A 24,334-nucleotide genomic window follows, 5' to 3' on the forward strand; every position below is an offset into this window, starting at 1 on the left:
TGAGTTTATTAAGACACCTAGCACAGTGTATAGGTGACGACACAAACACCCTGGATGTAAGACACAGAGTTGTGTCCAGGATCCTGGCAGTCCAGTCACCTGCAGGATGAGGGCAGAGGCCATCTCCCTTCCACAAACTGAGAAGATTAGGTTCATTGCCCAGATATCAAAACTCCTGAGAAAGTGTATTGATTCCACTGCCACAAGCCAGTCCTATGAAGCCAACGCAGTGGAGCACATCTGGATTCACATGTGCAAAAGCAGCTCTTAAATGCTGCAGAACAGAGGCACGGTGGGCAAAGGCATCTGCTACCAGGCCTGGTGACCTAAGGCCAATCCCTGTGACTCATGTGATTGACAGAACCAATTCCTGCACCTTGTCCTCTAACCTCTGCACAGAAAGCACAGTATACTCAGGCAAACACACACACACACACACACACACACACACACACACACACGATAAATATAAAAACAAGAGAAAAAAAAAATCCCACCAAATGGAATGAAGTCCTCAATCAGATCTCATGCTGAACTCAAAGTTGAGCAGCAGGAAGGAAGCTGAGACTGGCCAGGATACAAGGCAGACAGCACACACACCAAACATTTCCTAGGCCTTTCCTACCTGGAGGGACACCTGTCCCTAACACTCCTAGAGAGGGGACCTCCACCCAGAAAAAGGACCGCTATCCCAAAGCGTGTAAGGGGAAAGGAAATATGCAGAGAAGGGATTATGTCATGACGGATCCTTGAGAGTTTGTCCTTCCAGCAGTTCTCAGGCCTTGGACACACGGTGAGAACTCCACAGTAGCCAATGAATAGCTATTCTACATATATAAATGTTGACAATGCTTTAAAAACTCAACACGGTGAACTTACCACCAAAACCATCCTGAATGTGCCAGTCTCCAAATCTACTCTATGAGTAGGGGGACTAAGCACATGGCAGGGTCGAAATAAATATTAGCTGAATGAGTACGTCAACAATATGACTCAAGTATAAAAGAATCTCGATAGAATACTAATCCTGACAGCTGTTTTAACAAGCTACCAGAAAACCAGTCTTGACCGATGTGCGTATGTGTGTGTGTGTGTGAGAAAGAGAGAACATATATGTGTAAGAAACAGAGGGTGAGTGTTTGTGTGTATGTATGCACATGTGCCCGTGTGAATGCAGGCACAAGTACGTGGAGGTCAAAGGACAACTTCTGGGAGTCGGTTTTCTCCCTCCTCCCTTACACAGGTTCTAGGGATCAAGTTCAGGTTGTCAGGATTGCAAGCGCTTTCTCTTGCTGAGCCACCTCACGAACCAAACACTGCCTAATCTTACCTCTGTAACTACCTCGTAACAAAGTGATTTCCTTTCATGACACAGTAAAGAGTGAATCTGATTACTATCAGTAGGAGAAAAAGTTAAACGTTGGTTGAAACATACGCAAAAGAATGTCCAGAATGGGCCGGAGAGAAGTTTAAAGAGACAGTGGTCTCTGGGAAAATATCTCAAACTTTCTTCACTTTTGCACATCATCTGCACATAGATGGGGTGCACTGTGCTATTTCCACAGCTGCCCAGGATACAACTTTTATGTGACGTCTTTTACAGAAGGCCAAAAGGCACAGGAAAGACCAACAGGAGATACAGCAAAGCAACATCCATCAAGCACTATTTGCTGTAAATCTGCAAGTCACTCTCCTGCCTCAGAGGCCTTTCTAACAGGGCGTGTCCTGCCTCTGTTCCTTCCAGCACATTCATAACCACAAATGTAATTTAAAAAAATCTGGAGACGACGAGTGAATCACTCACTTCAAGGGCTCAGGAGACAGTTTTGTGCCTGAAAGATTGATTTGCATCAAAGCCAGAGAACTGCTGAAAAACTGCTTGAAAGATGGAGGGACTTCCTTTCCTTTCCTAGAAAAAAGAGAGAAAGAAAAGACACAAGCATCAAAAGAATGGTTACATTCCATCCTTCCTGCTTATTGGGAAGGGTGACGTGTGAGATACACAAAACAAGTCCTATCTCCAGTACACCTTTAAAGAAGAAACAAGTACCTAAGTGCTCACCTAAGAGGGGAAGACTGTTACAAAACAGTTTATTCCTTTTCTTGGTATCTAATAAACTCATTGTATTTCAGCGCACTGATGTTCAAGAAACATAAAATACACACACAAATGAAGCAGGCCAGAACTGAGCACTAGTCATCAAGGTCACGAACTTTGTCTGTGGACAAGTGGAGCTGCATTTGGCAGTGTGCTCAGTGACAGCTCATTTGCTTGTTTGCCTGTTTGTGTTTTTGCACTACTCACGACTGACCCTCAGAATCCATGTACTAGAGGCATCCACCGAGCCACACACCCAGCTCGATTTTTGAGACACAGTCTCACACAACTCACGTTGCTCCTAAACTCACTACGGAGCCAAAGATAACCCCAAATTCCTCAGCCTCTTGTCTCCACATCCCAAGTGCTGAGATAACAGAAATGTGCCATTTTGTTATGAAGCCTAAAATATCTTCCTGCGTCTGCCTCCCAATTGCAGGGATGACAGATGAGCCCCACCACAAACAGTAGGTAGTATGATTAGACTAACAGGTATACTCACTGAGAGGGTTACCTGAAGTGGAACTGAGGAACAGCACAGAAGGTGAATGGCATGAAGCCCGCACGACCAACAGCCTATTTGTCTACTATACTCACACTGCAATTACCTAATTCTTTGAGGCCCAACATTAGAATGAAGACAAGAGCAGGAAACGAAGTGGCTGGACAATGCTTTCTCTTGCTATGTCAATCAAAGTGGACCAAGCCATACCTGGGTCAAACCCATACTCTTGACGGTTTGCAGTGGAACAGGCTCAAGCACCCACACGGCAGTGTACAGGCTTAGCCTGTTCCGTTCTCTAGGAATCGGGAAGAGCTCAGCAGCCTGGAGCACTTAACTGATGCCCACGATGCCACTTAGATGATTGCAAGTCACACAGAGGGCAGCAGGCACCTCAGGGGTCTAGCCCTGCCACATAATATGCAACAGCATTTTACACGCTGAGAGGTCTTAAAAAAAAAAAAAAAAAAAAAAACAGTGATTTTTGAGAGCCTTAAAAAGCAGCGTTAAAACGTGACCATCTCCAGCTATTTGCAAAGAAAAATGTAAGCCGCAAGAATCTTCACCTGAGAGAGAAGAAAAGTCAGACTAAGAACAAGGGGGATTCTGACTGTGCACACAATATTAGATATGTCAGAGAGCTATTTCCAGACAGTAGAGCCTGTCAGATAGGATATTTTTTGTATTTTTTTGGTAAGCAAATGTCATTTACAGTGCTGTTTGGATATACAATTCTACTCATGGTGCTCTGCTTTGAGGTTGTTTTAACATTCCCTAATATTTGCTGTCCCTTCATAAGGGACAGTGTCCACTTACCACCCCAGTGACAGCTGGCTTGGTCCTGCAAACCTCTGCAACCAATGGCATGTGAAAGGACCTGACCTGACTCTAGAAAGCAGCTTTCTGAGCCAGGACACACACTGCCAGGATCGTCCTGCTCTCTGTTACATCTTCCCGATACAGGATGCTTTCTCCCAGGCTGAAGGTGACACAGTCACCCCACATGGGACATGTGGACAACCCAGCCTCCCTGATGGGCACGACTATGAAACTGTTTGTGAACAAAACCTGACTCATGCGGGTAGCATTCCATACCTCAATACAAACTCACTGATTTTGACAGAATTACCAAGGGTTTTCCAGGAGCCTATCCGTGCAAGGTGCTGGGCATCACGAGTTTAATCATAATGGTTCATCTGGACGACAAGGCAATGTGTTAGCACCGCTCTGCGATACACAAAGAGCAGCGCCCCTGAAGACCAGTTATGACAGAACTCACAGCCACTGAACTCAAAAGAGCTGATTACACAAAAACCTTCATAAGATGAGCTGTCATCCTGTAATTCAGTTCCTCAGTCAATTACAGCTCTGTCAAAGCAAGGCTTCGTGACCTGCCTCTAAACACGTAAGACAGGACAGCCTGGATGAGCACTCGCTCATCATGCTGTCTCCCAGATGTGACATTCTCTAACTATACTCTATTGAGGGACCTGAAGTACATCTTTGGTAGAGCTCATCTCTCCCTCCCTCCATTTTGCTTTGTTTGCTTATTCGAGACAAGAGTCCTATGTAGTATGGGCTGTTCTCAAACTCACTAGGTAACTGAGGAATCACCTTGAACTCCCAACTCTCCTGCCGCTACCTGGGATTTCAGGCGTGTGCAACCATACGGGAAATGTTCATATTGCTCTTGAAGTAATGGACCCAAAGTACTTAGAAACCTATATTGACATACATGCAAGGCAGCTTATAGAATAAAGCATGCCACAAAAGTGAATTTTCCAAATAAGTTATTCCCTTGAATATAGAAGGCTTTTAAAAGATGAACTAGGAAATATGGAGGAAGCACTACTCTTAAGCGGTACCCCAGATCATTAAAGACTGTAATGGACAAAAGAGACTTGATGGGATTGTGCTCATGATCCTGCACAGTGAGGGCTGAGCTGGACTGATGCACCGAATGGCCATGGATACTGCATCTGTGAGAAACGAGCGCTTTTCATCACTCTCTCCATGCAGAGTGGCAAATGTTTATGAATCCTTGCTGCTTCTAATAGACCATGCCAGCAGGTGTAAGACTGGAGGCAGAATGGAGCTGCTGTAATTGGCCCTCCCCTCCTGCAAATCACAAACACGGCATCCAGGGTGACCACTCTTTGTTCTCTGTGGCTGTTCATACTTACTACTAACCTCATCACTGAGAAGATGTTGTAGACATTTGTAAAGGGGTTTTATCACATTAAGAGAGAGTACCTGTCCACATATGTGAAATCATGTACTATCTTACAGCTCACATAAAAAGGCTAGCATTATAGACAACACCGTTAAAACAATGCAATAAAAAAATCTTAAACTTTCAAAGCCTCAAACTTATAGCTATGATTTAAGACCACCTTTCATGTAGAACATTTACTTTCCAAGCCACGTATGGTAGTCTACAAACCTGTAATCCCACCTCTAGGGATTGGTATTAGTTAGAAGACAGGCTACAGATTATGAGACCCTGTCTCGAATAACAACAGATTTTCCTTCCATCAACCACACTGTGATCATTATCCATACCTGTGGGAGAAGACAGATCTGGAGAGGTTGAGCACAGCTAGACACTGAAGGCACCCGCGGAGAAGAGCACTACACACCTGAGGAGATAAGAGGATTGCCAGTACTTTTACACAGTTCTAGGTCAATGAGAATATTCTACTAAAGAGACAGGCCTCTATCCCATCCAAAGAGGCATCCCGAGAGCCTGAGCGGTAGGAAGAGGCATTACCATGTCCAGAGAACATTCCGTATTAGATAAATCCAGATGAACAATGGTATTGGGCTGGGCCAAAAAATTGTACATGTGCTGAAAAGGAACAAAAGAGTGAATGTTAGGCTCTAGAGAGACACACGCAACTCAATGCTTTAAAACACAGCCACCCACATGCCCCACACCTTTTCGACTGTTTTTGAAAAACATCTGCCAACTTTTCTGTGATCCTATCTCCTTCCCTAAGAGCAAAAACCCAAAAGGCACTTAAAGAAAAATTACACATGCAAAAAAAAAAAAAAAAAAAAAAAAAATGGCCAAGAGGAATCTTAGTGCCTCCCCCCTTATACACATGACTTTCTTTTCTTTATTAATTCAGTTTTTTATTCTGTAAATTTGAGCACTGTTAATTAACTTTTAACTCCTGGGTCTCAAATGCCACCTGAATTGCAGGCAGCCTAACAAAATTTGAATCACTCCTCAAAGTGTTGTGAAAAGCACTATTTGAGTTGGAGCCAAAGATGGTCTCAGGCTATATTCTTTTTTCCCCAAAATAACGTGTTTTTTTTTTCTTTATCTTTATCTTTAGTGATTTCTAAAAACCTAACAAGATTGTCCTGAGGAAAGTACTAGGAAAGCAAAACCAAAAGAACTCAGAATTCAAGCACTGCTAAAATTTCTGGTTTTGGGACACAACAATGCCTACAATTTCTTGACCATCCCTTCCCCCACAACCCTGCATGAGCATGAAAACAATGAAATAAATCCCTCTGATGTCCTTTAATTTCCCCAGTGTAACCAGGAGCCTGAGGTGGCCAATGACACAGTCCAGTGTCCTGCCCCTGGTGACAACCTTCACCTTACCTCTGCTTCACCAGATGCCACCAGCGAGTTAAAAGCACACACAAGCTTATCTGACAGAGCCTCATTTCTGAGCCAACACTCATTAAATGCTGCAGCGTGGCTCTAGGAAAATTCCTCTTCGGTAAAGAGTTCAAAAGAACGTAAAACTAGCCTACTGGTGCTGAAGTAACCAGGGGCCAGGAACAGATTACACAGTGTCAAGGTCTGGCTCAGCAGAAACAAGTTGCTTTCATTTATATGGAGTCGCCCTGGCTCTGGCTCCAGCCCCAGAGGCCTTCCTTGAGGCATTTTATCTCTGTGTGGTTTTTGCTTCCTTCTACCAGCTGGGGGAGCTCTCCCCCCCCACCCCCCAACCAAGTAGTAACCTTTGCAAGTGGCTTTCCCAGAAAGCTTAAGGCCAGGGAGTTCTGTGCACCTGCAGAGGACTCTAGAGCCATGGTGTGTCTCTGGCTGGGAGCCCATGTTCACTCAGCCTCTTCACTGCCCTCGCTGTACTTAGGCAAACAGGAACAAGCTGTACCTCTGGATCAGAAAAGTGGGGCTATTCGCTGATCATTATTCATGTTCCTGTTGTAGATAAGTCTTATTATTTAATCTTGGCCTCTTCTTTTTATTTGCCTTTGCTATTGTATCACTTATTTTATTTTAAAATATTTACTTATTTGTTTTATGAGAGTGCACAGGAGTGTAATTGTGTGTACCATATCCATGTACACAGGAGCCCACAGAGACAGAAGAAGGCATCAGATCCCTGGAACTAGGATGCTAGATGTGGTTGTGAGGTGCCATGTGGGTACTGGGATCTGAACCAATACCCTCTACAATAGGAGTAAACATCCTTAACCACTAAGCCGTCTCTCCAGCCCCTATTTTATTTTTTGAGACTGGGTGTTACTTTGTAACTCAGGCTGGCTTGGAACTCACTCTGTAGTCCAGGCTAATCTCAAGCTCAAGGCAATCCTCCTGTCTCAGCCACCTTCGTTCTAGTAATGTACCTCCACACCCAGCATACCATCTCATTTACCCTTCACTCCAGCCCTCTACTGTGCCACCATGAGGCTGTGGTCTTTCCCATGGAGCTCCTTGCTCCATCTTGGGAGAGAGTGGGTTTAAGGATTATCAGTGAAGTGGACACCAGAAATGAAAAATGAAAGTCAAAATGGAAAGACACCAGTAAATAAGCTCTGTTGAAATGATTACAAATGTGAAGAGGGTGTGTGTGTGTATGCAAAATTAAATAAACACACAAAGCTTTCATTTACCCTGCCCCTAATAGGTAAAGTGAAACAAAATAAATGAGAATAAATTACAGTGGTTTTTCTTCTCTGTGGTGTAGTAGTTGTGATGGTTTGAATAATAAAGGGCCACAGGGCCATAGGGAGTGTCACTCTTAGGGGTTATGGCCTTGTTGAAGTAGGCCTGGCCTTGTTGAAGTGGGTGTGGCCTTGTTGGAGAAAGCCTGTCACTGTGGGGGGTGGGCTTTGATGTCTCATATGCTCAAGCTACAACCAGTGTGGAGCACAGTTTCTTGCTGCCTGTGGATCAAGATGCAGAACTCTCAGCTCCTTCTCCAGCACCACGTCTGCCTGCATGCCACCATGCTTTATGCCATGATGATAATGGACTAAACCTCTAAAACTGGAAGCCAGCCCCAATCAAATGTTTTCCTTTATAAGAGATGACATCACATGGTGTCTGCTCACAGCAGTAGAAACCCTAAGACAGAAATATACAAATGACACCCCCTTCCAAATGTCCACCACTATCTGCATGCCCTGTTGCCAAAGGGAGATTTCTCCTAAACAGTTGCACGGCAACCAGAAAGGAACATTTACCCCATAATGAGCTCATAACTAATCCCCTCACAACAAGTTCTATCAAACATTTGCTACTTTTCAAGCGCATAAAATATCTTGTTAGAACTGAGGGGGTTATTTGTTTATTTGTGTTTGCCTTTACAACCAAACTCTAATGAGCAGCTTCTGATTACTTTTATCTTATTTATGGACTAGTCTGTGACTGGGGTTATTCTCATGGCCGCTTTTAATAGCAACCTAAATAAACAAACACCAGTTGGGCACCTGGTTCATACACTCAGTCTCAGCACTAGAGTTAGGACAAACGCTGTGAGCTAGTGAGCTCTAGGTCAACACCTTCTCTCAAAACAAATAAACAGCACCCGTATCCCAACAACACTTTTTAGTGATGAAATAGGATTTCCAAAAAGGATTTGAACCTCAGCACCATTAAATGCAGAAAACAACTTAATTATGATGACAGGCTACCTTCAACTAAGGCAGGGTCCGGAGTTTTCACAGTAACACTTCACACACTTTTAATGTGACCTTAAAGTGTGGTGATTAAGAGCATGGTAGAGGAACAGGCTGCGATAGCAGCATTAGAAATCACGGCAGGCTTCTGAAAATGGCCCCCTGGGGGCCTGGACGACTGGACAACTTACCGAGAGGTCATCTCCACGAAGCGCATTCCCTGAGAGGTCCAGGTGAGTGAGGGTAGAGGCGGTCAGAGGATTGGCACTGAGGGACTGACAAAGGCTGTTCACCCCTGCAACAAGAGAAACCATCCGAGCTCAATGTCCACTCTCAGAAACCAAATGAGGCTCTTGAGTTTCCACAAACAGCCCTGCAGTCAAATCAAACTGCCAGACCTGAGGGGCCAGAGCTCTGTCCTTGGAGAGGACCACTGATTGTCGGTCCCTTGACAATCCTTCTGGAAAGCCAGACTGCTTACAGACAACCTATACCTTAGTCTTCCAATTTATCCAAGAACAGAAAGTGTTTTATTGTCAAGTCCCAGAGTGGTAAAAGCCATCTAGCTGACGATTTTGAGTCTACACTTAATCCTACCAGATGATTCTCAACTGAGTGAATAGTATTTAAATGATACACATCCAAATACTGGTCATTTGGGCTGCTAAAATACTGAGAAATACAGTACTCTATTTAAGTGTATTATATACACACATATATTTCTCTATAAATAAGTATATATGTTTATATATTATAGAATATATACATTATATGTTTGTAATATTTATATTATATGTTGTAAATACATATAAAAATATAATTTGTAGAGAAAGAGAGAGAGGGAGATTTTCCAATATCTTTCTGAATGTACGTTAGACAGAGGTGTCTGAGACTTAAAGATATCACCTGCGATCTACAGGCCAGACACAGACAAATGGCTCAGTGGCAGACACAGACGAATCCATACAGGGGACTTTCATCACCGTGGGCCTGCAACTGTGGGTTCAGCCAACCATCACAGAAATATTCCAATTTTTTTTTTTTAATTTAAGTTACAGTTTAGATCTGACACTCAGCACTAGGAAAGCAGAGGTGAAACAGGATTGCCAAGAGTTTAAAAGGCAGCCTGAACTACATTATTTAAGGCAAGATCAGGATACATGAGACTGCAAAAAAAAAAAAAAAAAAAGCCACTTCAAATTTGAGGCTAGCCAGCTAGCCTGAGCTACAGACTGAGATCCATCTCAAAAACCCAAATGCAAAAGAAGCATATGTGCTGAGCATGTGCTGACTTTTTTTTCTGGTCAGTATTCCCTAGGTGTTTTTCTTTATATAGGTGTGTGTGTCTGTATACATATGTGTGTGTATACATATATGCATATATATTGTTTACATGTGTGTATGCATATATATGTGTATACACACACACACACACACACACACACTCTTGTGGTTAGTTTTTTTGTCAACCCGACATAAGCTGGAGCCATCAGAGAGGAGGGAATATCAATTGAGAAAATGCCCCATCAGAGTTCCTGTAGTTAAATCTGTGGGGCATTTCCTTGATTAATGATTGACGTGGGAAGCTCCAATCCACCTCGGGTGGTGCCACCCATCAGCAGGTGGTCCTGGGAAGTTTAAGAGAAAAGGCTGAGCAGGGAGCAAGTGAATAAGCAACACTCCTCCTCCACGGTCTCCGCTTCAGTTCCTGCCTTCAGGTCCCTGCCTTGAGTCTAGCCCTGGCTTATCTGATTATAAACTGTAACCTAGAAGCTAAATAAACTCTTTCATACCTAAGTAGGTTTTGATTAGTGTTTATCATAGCATAGAAAACAGACTAAGCCGATAGCTAGTTACACAGATTAATATGATGTCAGGTATTATAAGTAACCAAGAGATGACTTACACACTTAGCAAATGCACGTTGTATGCAAAGGCTCTACCACTTTATAGAAGGGATTTGGCACATGGACGGGAAGAAGCGGAAACCAACCTCTAATTTCCCACAGACCCCGAGGGACAACCATCCTCAGGATGCAGTGAGGCGGCTGCACCAGCCACACAAGGCTCAAGAGCGTCTAACGCAAGGACATGGGACTGTTTCACAAACAGAACCTCCAGTGGCCTAGAGCAAGGCTAACATCCCAAAGCAACTCTAATATATGTGTGTGTGTGTGTGTGTGTATGTATGTAGATAAGTATGTATGAAGTATTCAGAGTCTATATGAATACATAAGTGACCAGCATTCCTTCTTTTATCCTGCCATTTATATTCGCCTCACTCTGTGTGTGCATGTCCATGTGTTCATGTGGAGATAATAGGTCAATGTTAGAAGTCTACCGTGTTTGTTGAGACAGGATATCTCAGTGATCTGTCCCTCACCAACTAGATTAAGCTGACCAGCTAATGAACCCCAGACTGACCTATCTCTTCCTCAGTGCTGGAGGACAAGTATCTGCCATCAGGACTGTTTTTAGGTGGTTTTGTTTTGTTTCTTTGTTTCATGCGGCTTCTGAAAATCAAACTGAGGATCTCAAACTTAGAAGGGAAGTGCTTTGCTCCCTCCCCAGCCATCTCCCCAGCCCCCAGTGTTTACCATTCTCTTTAATGGAATGATGGAGCCTAAAACATTTGGAGAATACCAGACTCTCATTAAGAAAATCGTTTATAAGCCCATGTGTTTAAGTGCAGTGTTATAAAACCCAATAAATAAATTCCAAAATGTGAAGGCCAAATTAATCCTGACAGCAAAGAGGCCTTTGGCAACTGTGGGCGCTTGGCAAGTATCCAGCCTCTGAGTAGACTCCAGAGGGACCCTGCTACTAGCCCAGCTTTATCCTCCTCAAGCAGAAGGGCTACCCCCCTTCCTGAGCGCATGTTCACACAAGGCCTGTGTTAATAACCTCACAAATGGCAGGAGGCTACAAAGCTGTAGCGCTGGAGAAACTCAGGGCTTACGACCCAAATGTACCACAGACTGGCATGCCATTCTCAGCTCTGGTTATCTCGGGATTCCGACCACGCTTGGTATTCGTGATTGGAGAGTTTACAGCTGGAAGAGGGGGGCACCAGCTGGTCCTGCCTTGACATAATCTGTCAGCCAGCAGGATGCTTGAGTCCAGAAAGCTATCAAGCAGGGAGTGTCTGAGGTGAGTGTGGGTGTGGGGGCCATGAGGAGATTAAAAAAAAATCTGTCTACTATTACAGATCCATGAATATACATGTTTTCAAGAGATTAAAATAGTTACATTTAGGAGAAACTTAAAAAAAAACACAATTTCAAAACTCTAAACTTTTCAGAACATACATATGTGCCTTTAAGAAGCCAGTATTTTTAACATTGAACAATTCAAGACATAGGTCTTAAAAGGACAATTTAAAATTATATGGATCCTTTTTAATAAAATAACATTTGAAATGAACTCTTGCATTATATGAAAGAGACAAGCAGGGGAACTTTAGTCATGACCAGTTCAGGCAGGTTCAGGCTGAACTCACCCAAGGATACAAGAGAACCCTGCTTTGCCTGTGTCGTTAGCCTCGTCCTGCTACACTGTGCGGCAAGACATGAGTGAGGACTACTTCAGAACCAAAGCCTGTCCTGCAGAGAACAGATGGGGATGAGCACTGTGTCCCTCTACTGGTTTAACTGTAATTAACAAATAAAGGAACACGACTGCATGCTAACATATGTAGAGAACTTACATACATCAAGAAGAAAAGATTAACATCGTACATGGAAAACTGACCAAGAATGTCAAGTAGCAACATTCCAAGAAGATATACAGAGGACTAAGGAAAAGTAGGGGAAATGCCCTAAGCCAGTAGTTCTTGATCTGTGGGTAGAGACCCCCAGAAGATCATCAGACAACACGGATATTTACATTACAATTCATAACAGCAGCAAAGTTACAGTTATGAAGTAGCAACGAAAATAACTTTATGGTTGTAGGTCACCGCATGAGGAGCTATACTTAAAGGGTCGCAGCTTTAGGAGGTTGAAAACCACTGCATTTGGAGAAAATGAGAACAGCAAACTCTCCCTTGCTTAAGAAAACAAAAAGCCATAGTCCACAGTGGCTCGTGACTATAACCCTTGCACTCAGGAGGCTGAGGCAGGAAGATTGGCATGAATTAGAAGCCAGCCTTAGTTACAGAAGGAAAAAAAGAGAGAGATCAGGAGTTCAAGGCCAAATTTTGCTACATGAAAGAAGTGGTGGGGTTGAGCACAGGGAGGGGAGAAAAGAATGAAAAGGGAAAATAAAATTCAGTGGTGGTGAGAATATAAACAAATTTATACAAAATACTCCTAGGGGAAGGTGACAATCAGAAAGCTCTAAAATATGCACATGGTCCTTCCAGCAAACAATTCTACGTGAGACTTATCCTAAAAAGGAAATCAAGGAAAGAAGCAAAAGTCATGTCCAATCTCACATCAACGATACTGGCATTGCTAAAAACTTAGAAGTTACGTGCGTGGTAGAAGGTTATTTAAATTAATCAGAGTGTCATTCCACGGGCTGGGTAATCTTGTGGCCCCTGAAAGTGAGTGGGCTTACCAGCACCGACAGTCTCTGTACACAGAGTCGCAACGGCTCGTAAAACCCCAAACACAGCACTCCATGTGGCTGTGCACACACGCACGGACAGTCCCAACACAGCAGGGAGGTTGGGCCCAGAGAGTGGTGACATTAAAAATCTTTTTTGCTTGCTCACTTAACCTATCAGAATCCTTCATCAGAAATAGCCAACGAGTTGATAACATCAGAAAGGGGCTCTTCCGAGAATCAGTTACTGGGAATAGCAGGAACAATGAGAAGAAGTGGATCTTAGCTTGGGACCTGCATATGGTTTCTGACACCAGATCAGCAAACAACAGCCTGGGGAGGTTTCCCACTAGCAGTGGACATGTATGTGTTAGTGTTAAACGGGGGTATGTGAGACCAGGCACATGAGATGGTGAGATTCGTGAATCAATTCCAGCTTCGCGACCCTGCTAGCGTGATTCTACGATCAGAATAACGTGTGACTGGATGGACCACCATTTACCCTAAGTACAGCCAGTGGTGACAGCCCGAGTCAGGGCTGCTGGCAAGCTCAGCACTGAATGAGCAATGCCGCTGCCAGCCGGAAACGTCAAAGGCAAAATGCACAGTGTGTGAACACAGTGAGATTTTGCAGTGTGGCATGGGAAGGAAGGCGCAAGCGGGGAATGCGAGTTGCGAGGTAAGAGCTTCAAAGAGAAAGTCAGAAAGAAGCCAAATGTCACAGTAAGCTGTTCACATAATTGGCAGTAGGCCCTGGCAGATTGTCCCAGGTTGAAAAGTATGTTGAGACCCAGGACAGCACAGCATGGTAATGGTCACGATGCAGACAGTGACGACATTGCTGGTGGCGGCGGTGTCAATGACCGTGATGGTCAGTTTGATTGCGGTAATGCTGACAGTGTGCGATGACGGTTATGGTAAGAGAGAGGGGTGCTGATGGTGAGGACGACAGCGATAGCAATGGTGGAGGTGACGGTGAGGGTGACAGTGTAACCAATAGTTAGGGTGAAAATGGCATGATGGTGGCAGTGCCAGGGAGGGTGACAGTCACAGCAGTCACAATGAGGGGGATAGCAATGGTTTGTGACAGTGGTTGTGAGGGTGATAGTAGGGGTGACAATGATGGTAACAGATAACAATGTGATGCTGAGTGGGATACTAAGTGCGACAGTGATGCTATTGGTGACGGTGATGATGGAGGTAGTGGCGGCTGCCGCTGCTGGAAGTATATACTAACGTGCCTGAAGCTACAGCATGTTTATTAACTCATTGAATCCTACCACTATGACAAAGTGGTGATTCATTTCTGTCTCACAAACAAGTCAATCAAGGAACAGAGATGAGGACAGCAGTTCCCAGGAATCTGGGAAAGCCAGGCTTCAACCACAGGTAACATGAAGGGACTGACAGGCAGCACAGAAGCCCACCCAAGTAATAGCAAGTTTTTCAATCTTAGAAGCCTCATTGAAGCCCACATTGGTTTGGGCATGGTGTCAGGAACTGAAGATGAGGACACAAGGGCAGCATGGGCCCCAGGGGAGCCATTCTCATAGGAAGGACACAGCACTGACACAGTAATGTCCTGGATGTGATCCATAAATAGACAAAGGAAGGAGCGAGTGCCTCAGGTGTTCTCAGAAGTGGGAAGCCTATCTAGGCAGAGGCCACCATGGATGAAGATTTTGTCTGTAATATCTGGAGATGAAAAGCTGTCCAGGCACCAAGAAAAACACGGAGACACATGAAGAGATGGTGAATGTGGGGGTTTCCTAGTACCGTTATGAGCCACTGCTGGGCAGAGCAACAGAAGTCATGGGGTTTGATGAGTGACTAGATTAATGACGGAAGTGGAGAGAGTGTCAGGAACAGACCTTGGGAAAAAAATAAACATTTTCTGGGAAGCAAGACTGGAACTGGGGGACTATGGTAGTGACTCAGCAGCAAGCTGCAGTTCCTCTCTCTCTTCAAAGTCGACATTCACTCTGACAGCTGGGGAACTCAGCATCTTTTGCCAAGAATGAATCAAGAAAAACATGAACAGGTGCCTTCAGGAAAGTGAGTTACAAGGCTAGAAGCAGCCAGCCAGTGAGCACTCACTAGCTCAGAGCTAAAAAAATTAGGGCTGCACATCTACTTAAAATTTATTTTCAACAAAGAAGTCATTTAAATTTAGATGAGGGAGGATTGGGAGGGAATGAGGGAGGGGGACACGGCTGGGATACAGAGTTAATAAAATGTAACTGATAAGAAAAAAATAAAATTAAAAAAAAATAAATTACAAAAAAATTTAGATTATCAGATTTGAATGACACAATACCTTTACCTTAAAACTACCAGCATACTGTAATTTGCATATTTTAACCAACTGAATAGTTGTTCAAATGCAACAAGTACAACAATCAGAGACACCATAGGAAGGAAATCACATATACTGTACCTTTAGGTGACAATGAGGTTTTAGATAGGTTCAAATGCTTCAATCCCTTTGGGAGTTTGGCAAATTGAATACTTAATGAGGACACACCTGAGGGGGGAAAAAAACAATTATTAGAATTTTCAAGTGCTCAGAAACATGCTGTATTTTACAATGTGTAAATGTTAAATATGATTTCAGGAAAGCAGCTGTACTTTTCTGTCTGAAGTTAGAGCTTCTTTTGTAGCCATTCTCTGGTGTCCTTTCTGTGCTATCCATGGGGCTGGAGAAGTAGCAGACTCTAATACACACAAACAGTATCTAGAACTTTATTCTTCCACGCTCCCTGTCATAACGCTGTTCACAGCAAATCTATGGTTAGAGAATTGACTCGGTAGGTGCTTAACTTGCACGTTAAGCGCAAGATCCTGAGTCCAATCCCCGTAAAGTACATGTAAGAAAAGCCAGACGTGGTGACACATGCCTATCATCCTATCACTGAAGAGGCATAGTCAGGTACATTCCTGAGGTTACCGACCAGCCTTGCCAAAGAAAAGTTCAAATAAAAGTATGAGCCCCAACCTCATAGAAACACAGCAAACAGTGTCTTGAGGAATAACACTGGAGACTGACTTTTGCCCTTCACAACACAGGCACACACATGTGCGCCCAGGCACACGAAACCATATGGGCGGCCACAAGAAAATGGACACATATAAACATAAAATAATGAAGAGATAAGCATGTGTCCTTCGCAAGGTCCTTCGATTGACCTGTTACCACCTGGTATAGGTTCTCAGTGGTCAAATTAAATGGTGCTAAACTAAGGGGCAAAATCTTCAATCCAAGCAGCTATAAAGATCTTCTGTCTGTTTCTATCTGTGTCTGTCTGCCTGTCTGCCTCTGTGTCTCTCAATAGGTAAAAGCAATACAGCTTCTCCTGGGAGGGGCTGCGCAGAACCTCCCCCTCATCTCTGTCACCTCTGTCTCACAGAGTTGCTTTCTCTTTGGGATGAACTGATGCAATTTTCTTACTGTCCAGAACAGGGTAACTTTAACAACCCAAGCTTCGCTATTACCACATGAATTTCCATGCTTAACCAGCTTCTGGTTTAACAACCTCCATGGGGTTTGCACATAGAAATTCTCATCTTTAAAATTAGGTGTCTTCCAGCATTCATGGTTAAGTGTGGGAGACTGGAAATACCAGCTCGTTCACTCAGGAGCGATAAGCGAGTTCCCTTTCTAACACAGCCTCGGGCTGCAGGTGAACTCTGCTCCCCGTGACAACCGTAGCATAAGAAAAACCCCAGGCCCAGACATGCGCAATCTCTACTGGAGTTGCTGGCCAGATCAGTCCACATGCTAGGCTACTGCTGCTGCCCCTTGGCTACGACTCAGAAGGTAAAGTTGTCCATGCTGACATAGACACTTCAGGCACAGAACTAGAAGATTCAAGCCAGACCTAACCTGAAACTTCTACCTTGCCAAGGGTGGAAAGCAATCAATGACCGCTCTTACGCAACTGTAACATCAATGAACTGTAACAATGCCCAGCATGGCAACATATCCCTAAAGGTGCATGGTGGACTCATCTTGGCAGTACCCAACGACTGTCTAAGTGGACTTACAGCCCACTCAATAGGAGGGAAACGATGCCTGGTTCTATAAACCCAGCCAGCTAGCTGAGGCTAGTGAGGTCATGAATTTTAAAGGAGAATCTACTACTGACATTTTAATAGACCACCGTAATTCCTAGCTACATTATAAATCTCGTCATTATACCAACAGATTAATGTAGCTCTCAGCCCTCCTTGAAGCATCCCTTGACAGCAAACGAACATCATTACAGAAAAACACAAGAGGTCACAATGTAACACAACTGCACCTATGGCTTAAGCAGCACCACAGAAGAGGGAGTGGGAAAGATTCAAGGAGCCAGAGGACCAGAATGTGTGCTGAGAGACTGTGTGTCTAGAAATGACCCATCAATGCCTCAATATTGTTCTTTAAACAAACCTGAACAGCAGGAATAGCAATAGAAATTCTAATGAGAAGGGGGAAAATCTCATGGGAATCCTAGCACTAGACAAAAAGAAAAAAAACTACAGGGAGCTAATAACTGTTGAAAGAGCTCAGAGAATTATTCTCTTCCAGGGAGGAGTCAATAAAAAGTGGCCAACCCTGAAAGCACACACACACAGCTACACTTAAATAGACTCAATAGACTTAAATATTTTTATATATTTACAGATATTATAATTATAATAATTATATGTTATAGTTAATATATAATTTATAAAATTATAATGTTATAAATTTGTATATTTATGCATATGCATAAATTTAAAAATTTATATGTATGCATGTATTTATAATATGTGAAACAATAAGCCAAGCCTGGTGGTGAATGCCTGTAACTCCAGGACTCTGGGAGGCAGAGGCGGGTGGATTGCTGTGAGTTTGAGGCCAGCCTGGTCTACAAAGCGAGTCCACAGAGCCAAGGCTACACAGAGAAAGCCTGCCTCAAAAAACAAACCAAAGAAGAAAACAAAGTAACAATTAAAAAAAGGGTAACCAATTGGGGAGGGACACAGGAGAAATTAGTGAAAAGGACATGAAATGGGTTGGAGGGGGGTCAGGGAAGAGAAGTGACATAATCATATTTTAATTTTTAAATTAATTTTAGAAATTAAGTATGTGAATTTTTTAATATTCAAAAGTAAAAAATGACTTATCTAAATAAAAACATCAGATGCTAAGAGATATCTGGAAAAGTATGTTCAAAAGACAAAATGGGTTAAAAAAAACATCAAAATCACAAACTCAAACAAGTGTTGTTTAGTTGTAATAAAAAGATTTCTCAAGTATTACCATAGACAAGGTTAACATTTCCCTAATGAAGAGACTATAATTAGTCTGTATGCTCTGATCAGCATTCTGAAAATATATTAAATGAGTCTGACACAAATGAAAACACATGTATTCCTAAGCATAAGTGCACACACACACAGACAGAAATCCTTTCTTCAAAGTGCACTTTGAACATACATACCGAGTGGTGACCACATGTTAAGCCATAAAGTATGTCACAATAGTGGAGTATTCCTTAAAAATTAAGAACAGACAGAAATAATTCTCTAACTGAAATACTGTATGTTTTCTAAATGTTACTAATACTGTGTGATAAAACTAGAAGGTTGACAGAAAAGTAATGGAAATCAATCTGGCGCTTTCTCAGAAAATAAGGAATAACGCTTCCTCAAGATCTAGCTATACCACTCCTAGACACATATCCAAAATATGATCAAATATACAACAAGGACATTTGCTCAGAAAGGTTCATAGCAGCTTTATTTGTAATAGCCAGAACCTGGAAAAACCCAGATGCCCCTCAGTTGGATATCTGTATCTGTGGTGGCAGGAGCCACCACAGAGGGCCTCTAAAAGACTCTACCTAGCAGGGTATTAAAGCAGATGCTGAGACTCATAGCCAAACTTTGGGCAGAGTATAGGGAATCTTATGAAAGAAGGGGTAGATGAAAGACCTGGAGGGGACAGGAGTTCCACAAGGAGAGCAACAGAACCAAAAGAACTGGGCCCAGGGGTCTTTTCTGAGACTGACAATCTAACCAAGGACCATGCATGGAGATAACCTAGAACCCCTGTACAGATGTAGCCCATGGCAGCTCAGTGTCCAATAGGGTTCCCTAGTAAGGGAAAGAGGGACTGTCTCTGACATGAACTCAGTGACTGGCTCTTTGATCACCTCTCCCTGAGGGGGAAGCAGCCTTACTGGGCCACAGAGGAAGACAATGCAGCCAGTCCTGATGAGACCTGATAGGCTAGGGTCAGATGGAAGAGGAACAGAAACTCCCCTATCAGTGGACTGGGGGGAGGGTAATGTGAGGAGAAGAGGAAAGGAGGGTGGTATGGGGGGGAAGGGAGGGGGCTACAGCCAGGATACAATGTGAATAAATTATAATAAATAAAAATAAAGAAATAAAGAAAAAATAATAGAAAAGTAATCAGGAAATCTACAGATAGCCTAATGTTAAGCAATATAAAGAATATAACAAATCAAAGTGGAAAATACTAAGTAGAAGAAGAACTCTGATACCAACGTTCATGAAATCATTAGCGGTATAAAGCAATAAAAATAAAGTTGACAAAGGCAGTTCTTTAATGGAATTAATAAATCCCATAAAGAAGGATTAATAAAAGGCTATCTGTACATGGCCTACAGACACTACAGAAAGAAGCCAAAGCAAAAACACACTATGCTTAAAAGTTATCATTTTTAAAAAAAAGGGACAAATTTCTTAGGAAAGACACAGCTAAAGCTCATGTAAGAAGGAACAGTATATCCCTCTAGCCTTCTACAGCTTCAAGAATGCACACCTGCAACTATTTCAGCGCTGGGCATTGGAGCCAGGGCCTTGTGCATGCTGAGGAAGTGCTCTACCCATATAACTACACACTGGTCCCCAAGAATTTAAATCTCTAAAATCCTCTCACAAAGAGTAACAAAAAGCCGCCAAGTACATTGCAAGCTCCTGCTATCTAAGTCAATATTTATAAAGTTCTGCTACTTGTGAGCAACTGGATTAACATATCAAAACAGATGTCAGGGTGTGGGTAGCATTTCCAGGAGTGAGGAGACGGGGGGGGGGGGGGGGGGAGGTGCAGGAGTGGGACAAGAACCCCACAGGTAGGTTGTAGGTTTTGTACGGTTTTGTTCTGACACGAGATCCGTCCACAATGTACTACCACCTCAGGGCAGACCCAGAGGAAAAGTGCCAGTCAGCTGTGGAACATCCCCCAGAACTATGAGGCCAGAGTGACACTCTTCTCCTTCTTCCAGTCCACTGTGAGTGTGACATGTGGATGATGGAATTACACTGGGATTTAATGGGCTTCTGGGAATGTTCTTTATCTTCCCGTGACAGAATGTATTTCAAAATACAGAAGCCATGTGTGGTGGCACACACCTGGAATCACTGCACTGAAGAGGCTGAGGCAGGAGGATTGAGTTCAGTGCTAGCCTGCGCTACATAATGTGATCCTATCTCAAATCAAAACAAAACATTCTCATGTGAGACTGGAAAAACGAGGAATGCCAGGCTCCCAGTTTTAAACTGACAGTCATCAATACTGGCCACTCTTGATCAGTCATGTTCCACTGTTTTTTACTTATCAAAACACATTCTGTAACATTAACTAACACTATCTCCTTAAAGCCATATCCTGTATCTTCAGAACACTCTAAAAGTAATACCTATCAGAAAAAAAGTTTTGTCTGCTAAATATTACCACTAAACCTCAGATTTGTTGTTTTTGGGTTGATTTCACTTATTCTAACTTTTTTGAAGAGACACAGCTTTTAAACATTTAACAAATTTGTACGTGTGTCAGCAACACATTTGACACCATGTTAGCTTGTGAATGCCCACACTCAAAGCAAAGACAGAAATCGGTCTTGGGCTTTGCACAACCAGGCATATCCACATGTCTGTGTTCTATCACCTGTAAACACATTTTTTTCAAAAGGAAAGGTACCCCCAAAGTAGTAAGTAGTAAGAAATAGTTTGAGAGTACAAAAGAGGAACCCAAAGCAGGACACGTGATAAATAATAAACTCCTAAGTTCAAAAACAAAGTCATGCTGTGTAGCTCTGAATTGTTTTTAAGGAGGTCTAAAAAGAATTATTAAAGGCAAAGAAATAAATGTAAAAATAAAAGTATCTTTTTAAGAAATTTCAGACAAGTGATCAGAAACATATAATGGCTACAAAAGAAAACATTGTTCTCATGCAGGGCGGGACTGTCCTTGAACTCCTGGTCCCCCAGGCCCACCTGCTGAGTACTGTGATCATATACATTTGCCACCACACCTGGCTTTAAAACACAGTTTTATATCATAGAGGAGGAGATTATAATGATTGTTGCTCTTAATGATTTAAAAACTAGCGAATAAAAACAAACAAATACTGATTACAGGCCTTATTAAAGCCATTCCTGTCTTCCTTGGTGGAATGTGGCATTCGTTAAGACAGTTTCTTTAACAAAATAAAGAGAATGGAGGACAGAGGAGAGGAAAGAAAGAGAATGAAGGGTAGAGAATAAAAGAAAAAAGTATAGATTCGTGTGTATGCACACACACACATGAACACAAAAACAAACACACACACCACACACACTGAGAAGTGTTATATATTTACCCTGAGGAAGAGAGGGGTAAGACACAGGCCAGCAGAGCTCTACAAGCTAGCATACAAAGTCCCCAAATAGAGTCCCAGTAGGTACAAGAATGTAGGTTTTGTGGGCAAAAAGAAACACAGATGCCCTGTGATTGCTGAAGTTGGTTTCCCAAAAACAGAAGAAAGGAAAGAGGACATGATGAAACACTGGGCCCAAACTATTCAATTCTACTATTTGGGGAAAAAAAAAATCAAGCAGAACCTCCAGAGCTGTGAATTACAGCCAAATTTACTGCTTAAAGCTTCCATTGGAGGCTTATTAGACAGGTTCTGTTTCCTAGGATTTTTTAAGAGTATGTAGAAGACATAATTTCCCCTTCAAAATGCAACTGTTCTAGCCCCCTCTACTTCAAAGTATTTTTTAATCTAATGAAAAAGTAATTACACAATGTTTCATATGCTAATTCACTATCCATCATCATTAACTTCCATACAGAGGAAAATTAAATTTGACATTGTAAATTTAACCCCATTAGTCATCCACGAACTTAAAAGCTTACAACACCATATGCAGTCCTGACATGGGGCTACCCTCGTGTCACAGAGATTCACATGGTGAGAAATGGGATCAATAGGCCCTGGCTAATCTGAAGCATTATGTTAATAAGCTAACAAAATTCTGCCTGCAGAGCTCTAGCAATGTGATACGGTAAAACACAAGTTATGTTTTGTGCCTTTCAGGAGCTTCCTGAAAGCATGATGGCTCCCATCACTCGGAGAGCTGAAGCAATTTGATGGATCTGACATTCAGAGTACTTTCATATGGAAATCCCTTCTCAAACAGCAAAACAAAACACAAGTACATGGAGATAGAGACACTAAAAATATCAAATCACATGTTAATTTTCTTTTTTAGATTTCAGAGCTGAAGAGATAGCTTGAAAGCAATAGCTGTTCTCCAAGAGGCCAATTTCAATTCCTAGCACACAGCTGTTTATAACTCCAGTTCTAAGGGATCAAATGTTGGTGTTCCTGCTCAGTCTCAGGAAAGGTATTCTGAGACTCAGAAGCCCAGGAACCACACAGCTCTGAGGCGAGAAGGTATCCCAATGGAAGGACATCCTGAGACACAGGAGCCCAAGGACTGCACAGCTCTGAGATGGGCCAGTGTCCTAGTAGAAGGGCACCCTGGGACATGGGATCCCAGGAACCGCACAGCTCTGAGAGGAGGCCTCTTCAGCAGAGGTGTTGTAGCTTCCAGGGGAGGGTCTCCCCAGCAGAGCTCAGGAGCCTCAGCCCTCCTCATCTTCTTCACATCTCTTCTTCACTTCACTGCTTCTTGGAGTCTTCTGATGAAAGAGTCACACCAGGCAGCAAATCTCATAAAAGAGATTTATTGGAGGGTCAAAGGTGTGAAGGGACAAATCCAGAGTTGGCTGCCTCTCCCTCCTGAGAGAGGGAACTGAGGATTTCTTAGAGAGTGGAGGTTTCTAGGGCAGAGATTTCCAGGGTAAGGACTGGTGGGATTTCAAATCTTGGTCTTGGGGGAGTTCAGGGATTAGTGGATTTTCCTGCTCAAGGACTGGTGTATTTCTGTTCAGACTTTTCACCTAAAATTTACATAATCTGGGAAGGGTCTTATTGAGGGGCTGGAGATGACTTTTTTTTTTTTTTTTTTTTACAGTTACAGGGTCTGAAAACACTGTAATGAAATGTCTGGGGGAGGGGCCTGACTGCTGGCGATCCTCAGGTGGCTTTGAAGGTTTAGAAAATTTACAAAGGGAGTCTACAGCAGGGGACGCCTTTCCCTCCCACTTGAGTAGCCATGAATAGCCAACATCAGACACCCTCTTCTGGACTCCATTGAGAAGTAGGGACATACAGACATAACAGCATACTCATAAAATAAAATTAATTTTTGTTTGTTTGTTTTAGACTTCTACCAATTCTTATTGGAAAGTAGAGAAAAATTTAAAAAGAGTGAATAAACAAGTAATATATAATGAACTGCTTCTATTAAAAAAAAAAAAGCCTGGTGTGATGGCTCATGACTGTAATCTAAGCACTCAAATGACTGAAGCAAGAGTTTGATACCAACCAGACTGGACCATGTAGTGAGCTCAAGGAAAGCCTGGACTCCAGGGACAAAAAGCAACAAGAACTATAAGGCAACAGGGCTACAAGGTAAAAGGGCTACAGGGCTTTCAGGGCTACAGGGCTACAGAGCAACAGAGTTTTAGGGAAAGAGGGCAACAGGTTACAGGGCTACAGGGAAAACAGGGCAACAGGGCAGGGAGGAAAGGAAAGGTAAAAAAGGCAGAAGATAAGAGCTTTTGAGAGGGTAATGGGGGAAGGGGAAAAAAGAAAATAAGAGTTAAGAGAGAATTTGTAAATAAAGGGGTAGGTAGAAAGAAAATGGAGTTAACATACCTTTTATACGTTCTGAAATCCAAACCCATGACACTAAAAAAAAATATTGCTTTCCTCTGTTTAACAATAAAGATATTAAATGTGGTTAAAATGATCAATCAAGGAAAGCACTGTTTTATATCTGCCACAAAGAAACTTTGACATTTGAAGCATTAAAGCAAGGATTTAAGAAAATCCTTTGACACATATTAGAACAAACTAACATGTTTAAACGGCACGGAGTTGCTTAATTCTACTTCTGAAGGAAACCTGTATAAC

General features: G+C 42.7%; 1 protein-coding gene across 3 annotated transcripts in view; it reads right to left on the reverse strand.

The window, feature by feature from the left end:
- Positions 1–24,334, reverse strand: part of Carmil1 (capping protein regulator and myosin 1 linker 1) — a 269,047-nt gene that overhangs the window by 84,804 nt on the left and 159,909 nt on the right. For all 3 annotated transcript variants that reach the window (XR_008720958.1, XM_055614493.1, XM_055614492.1), the window contains exons 12-16: positions 15,472–15,558; positions 8,678–8,781; positions 5,371–5,448; positions 5,163–5,239; positions 1,805–1,909 (exon numbers count right to left, since the gene is read on the reverse strand). Coding sequence is in view for 2 of the 3 variants with exons in the window: in XM_055614493.1 (XP_055470468.1) it covers positions 1,805–1,909; positions 5,163–5,239; positions 5,371–5,448; positions 8,678–8,781; positions 15,472–15,558 (451 nt within the window). In the remaining variant the exon portion in view is untranslated. The remainder of the gene's footprint in view (positions 1–1,804; positions 1,910–5,162; positions 5,240–5,370; positions 5,449–8,677; positions 8,782–15,471; positions 15,559–24,334) is intronic.

This window comes from Psammomys obesus, unplaced genomic scaffold, assembly GCF_907164565.1.
Source record: "Psammomys obesus unplaced genomic scaffold, mPsaObe1.curated_primary_1811, whole genome shotgun sequence".
In the NCBI taxonomy this organism is placed as follows: domain Eukaryota; kingdom Metazoa; phylum Chordata; class Mammalia; order Rodentia; family Muridae; genus Psammomys; species Psammomys obesus.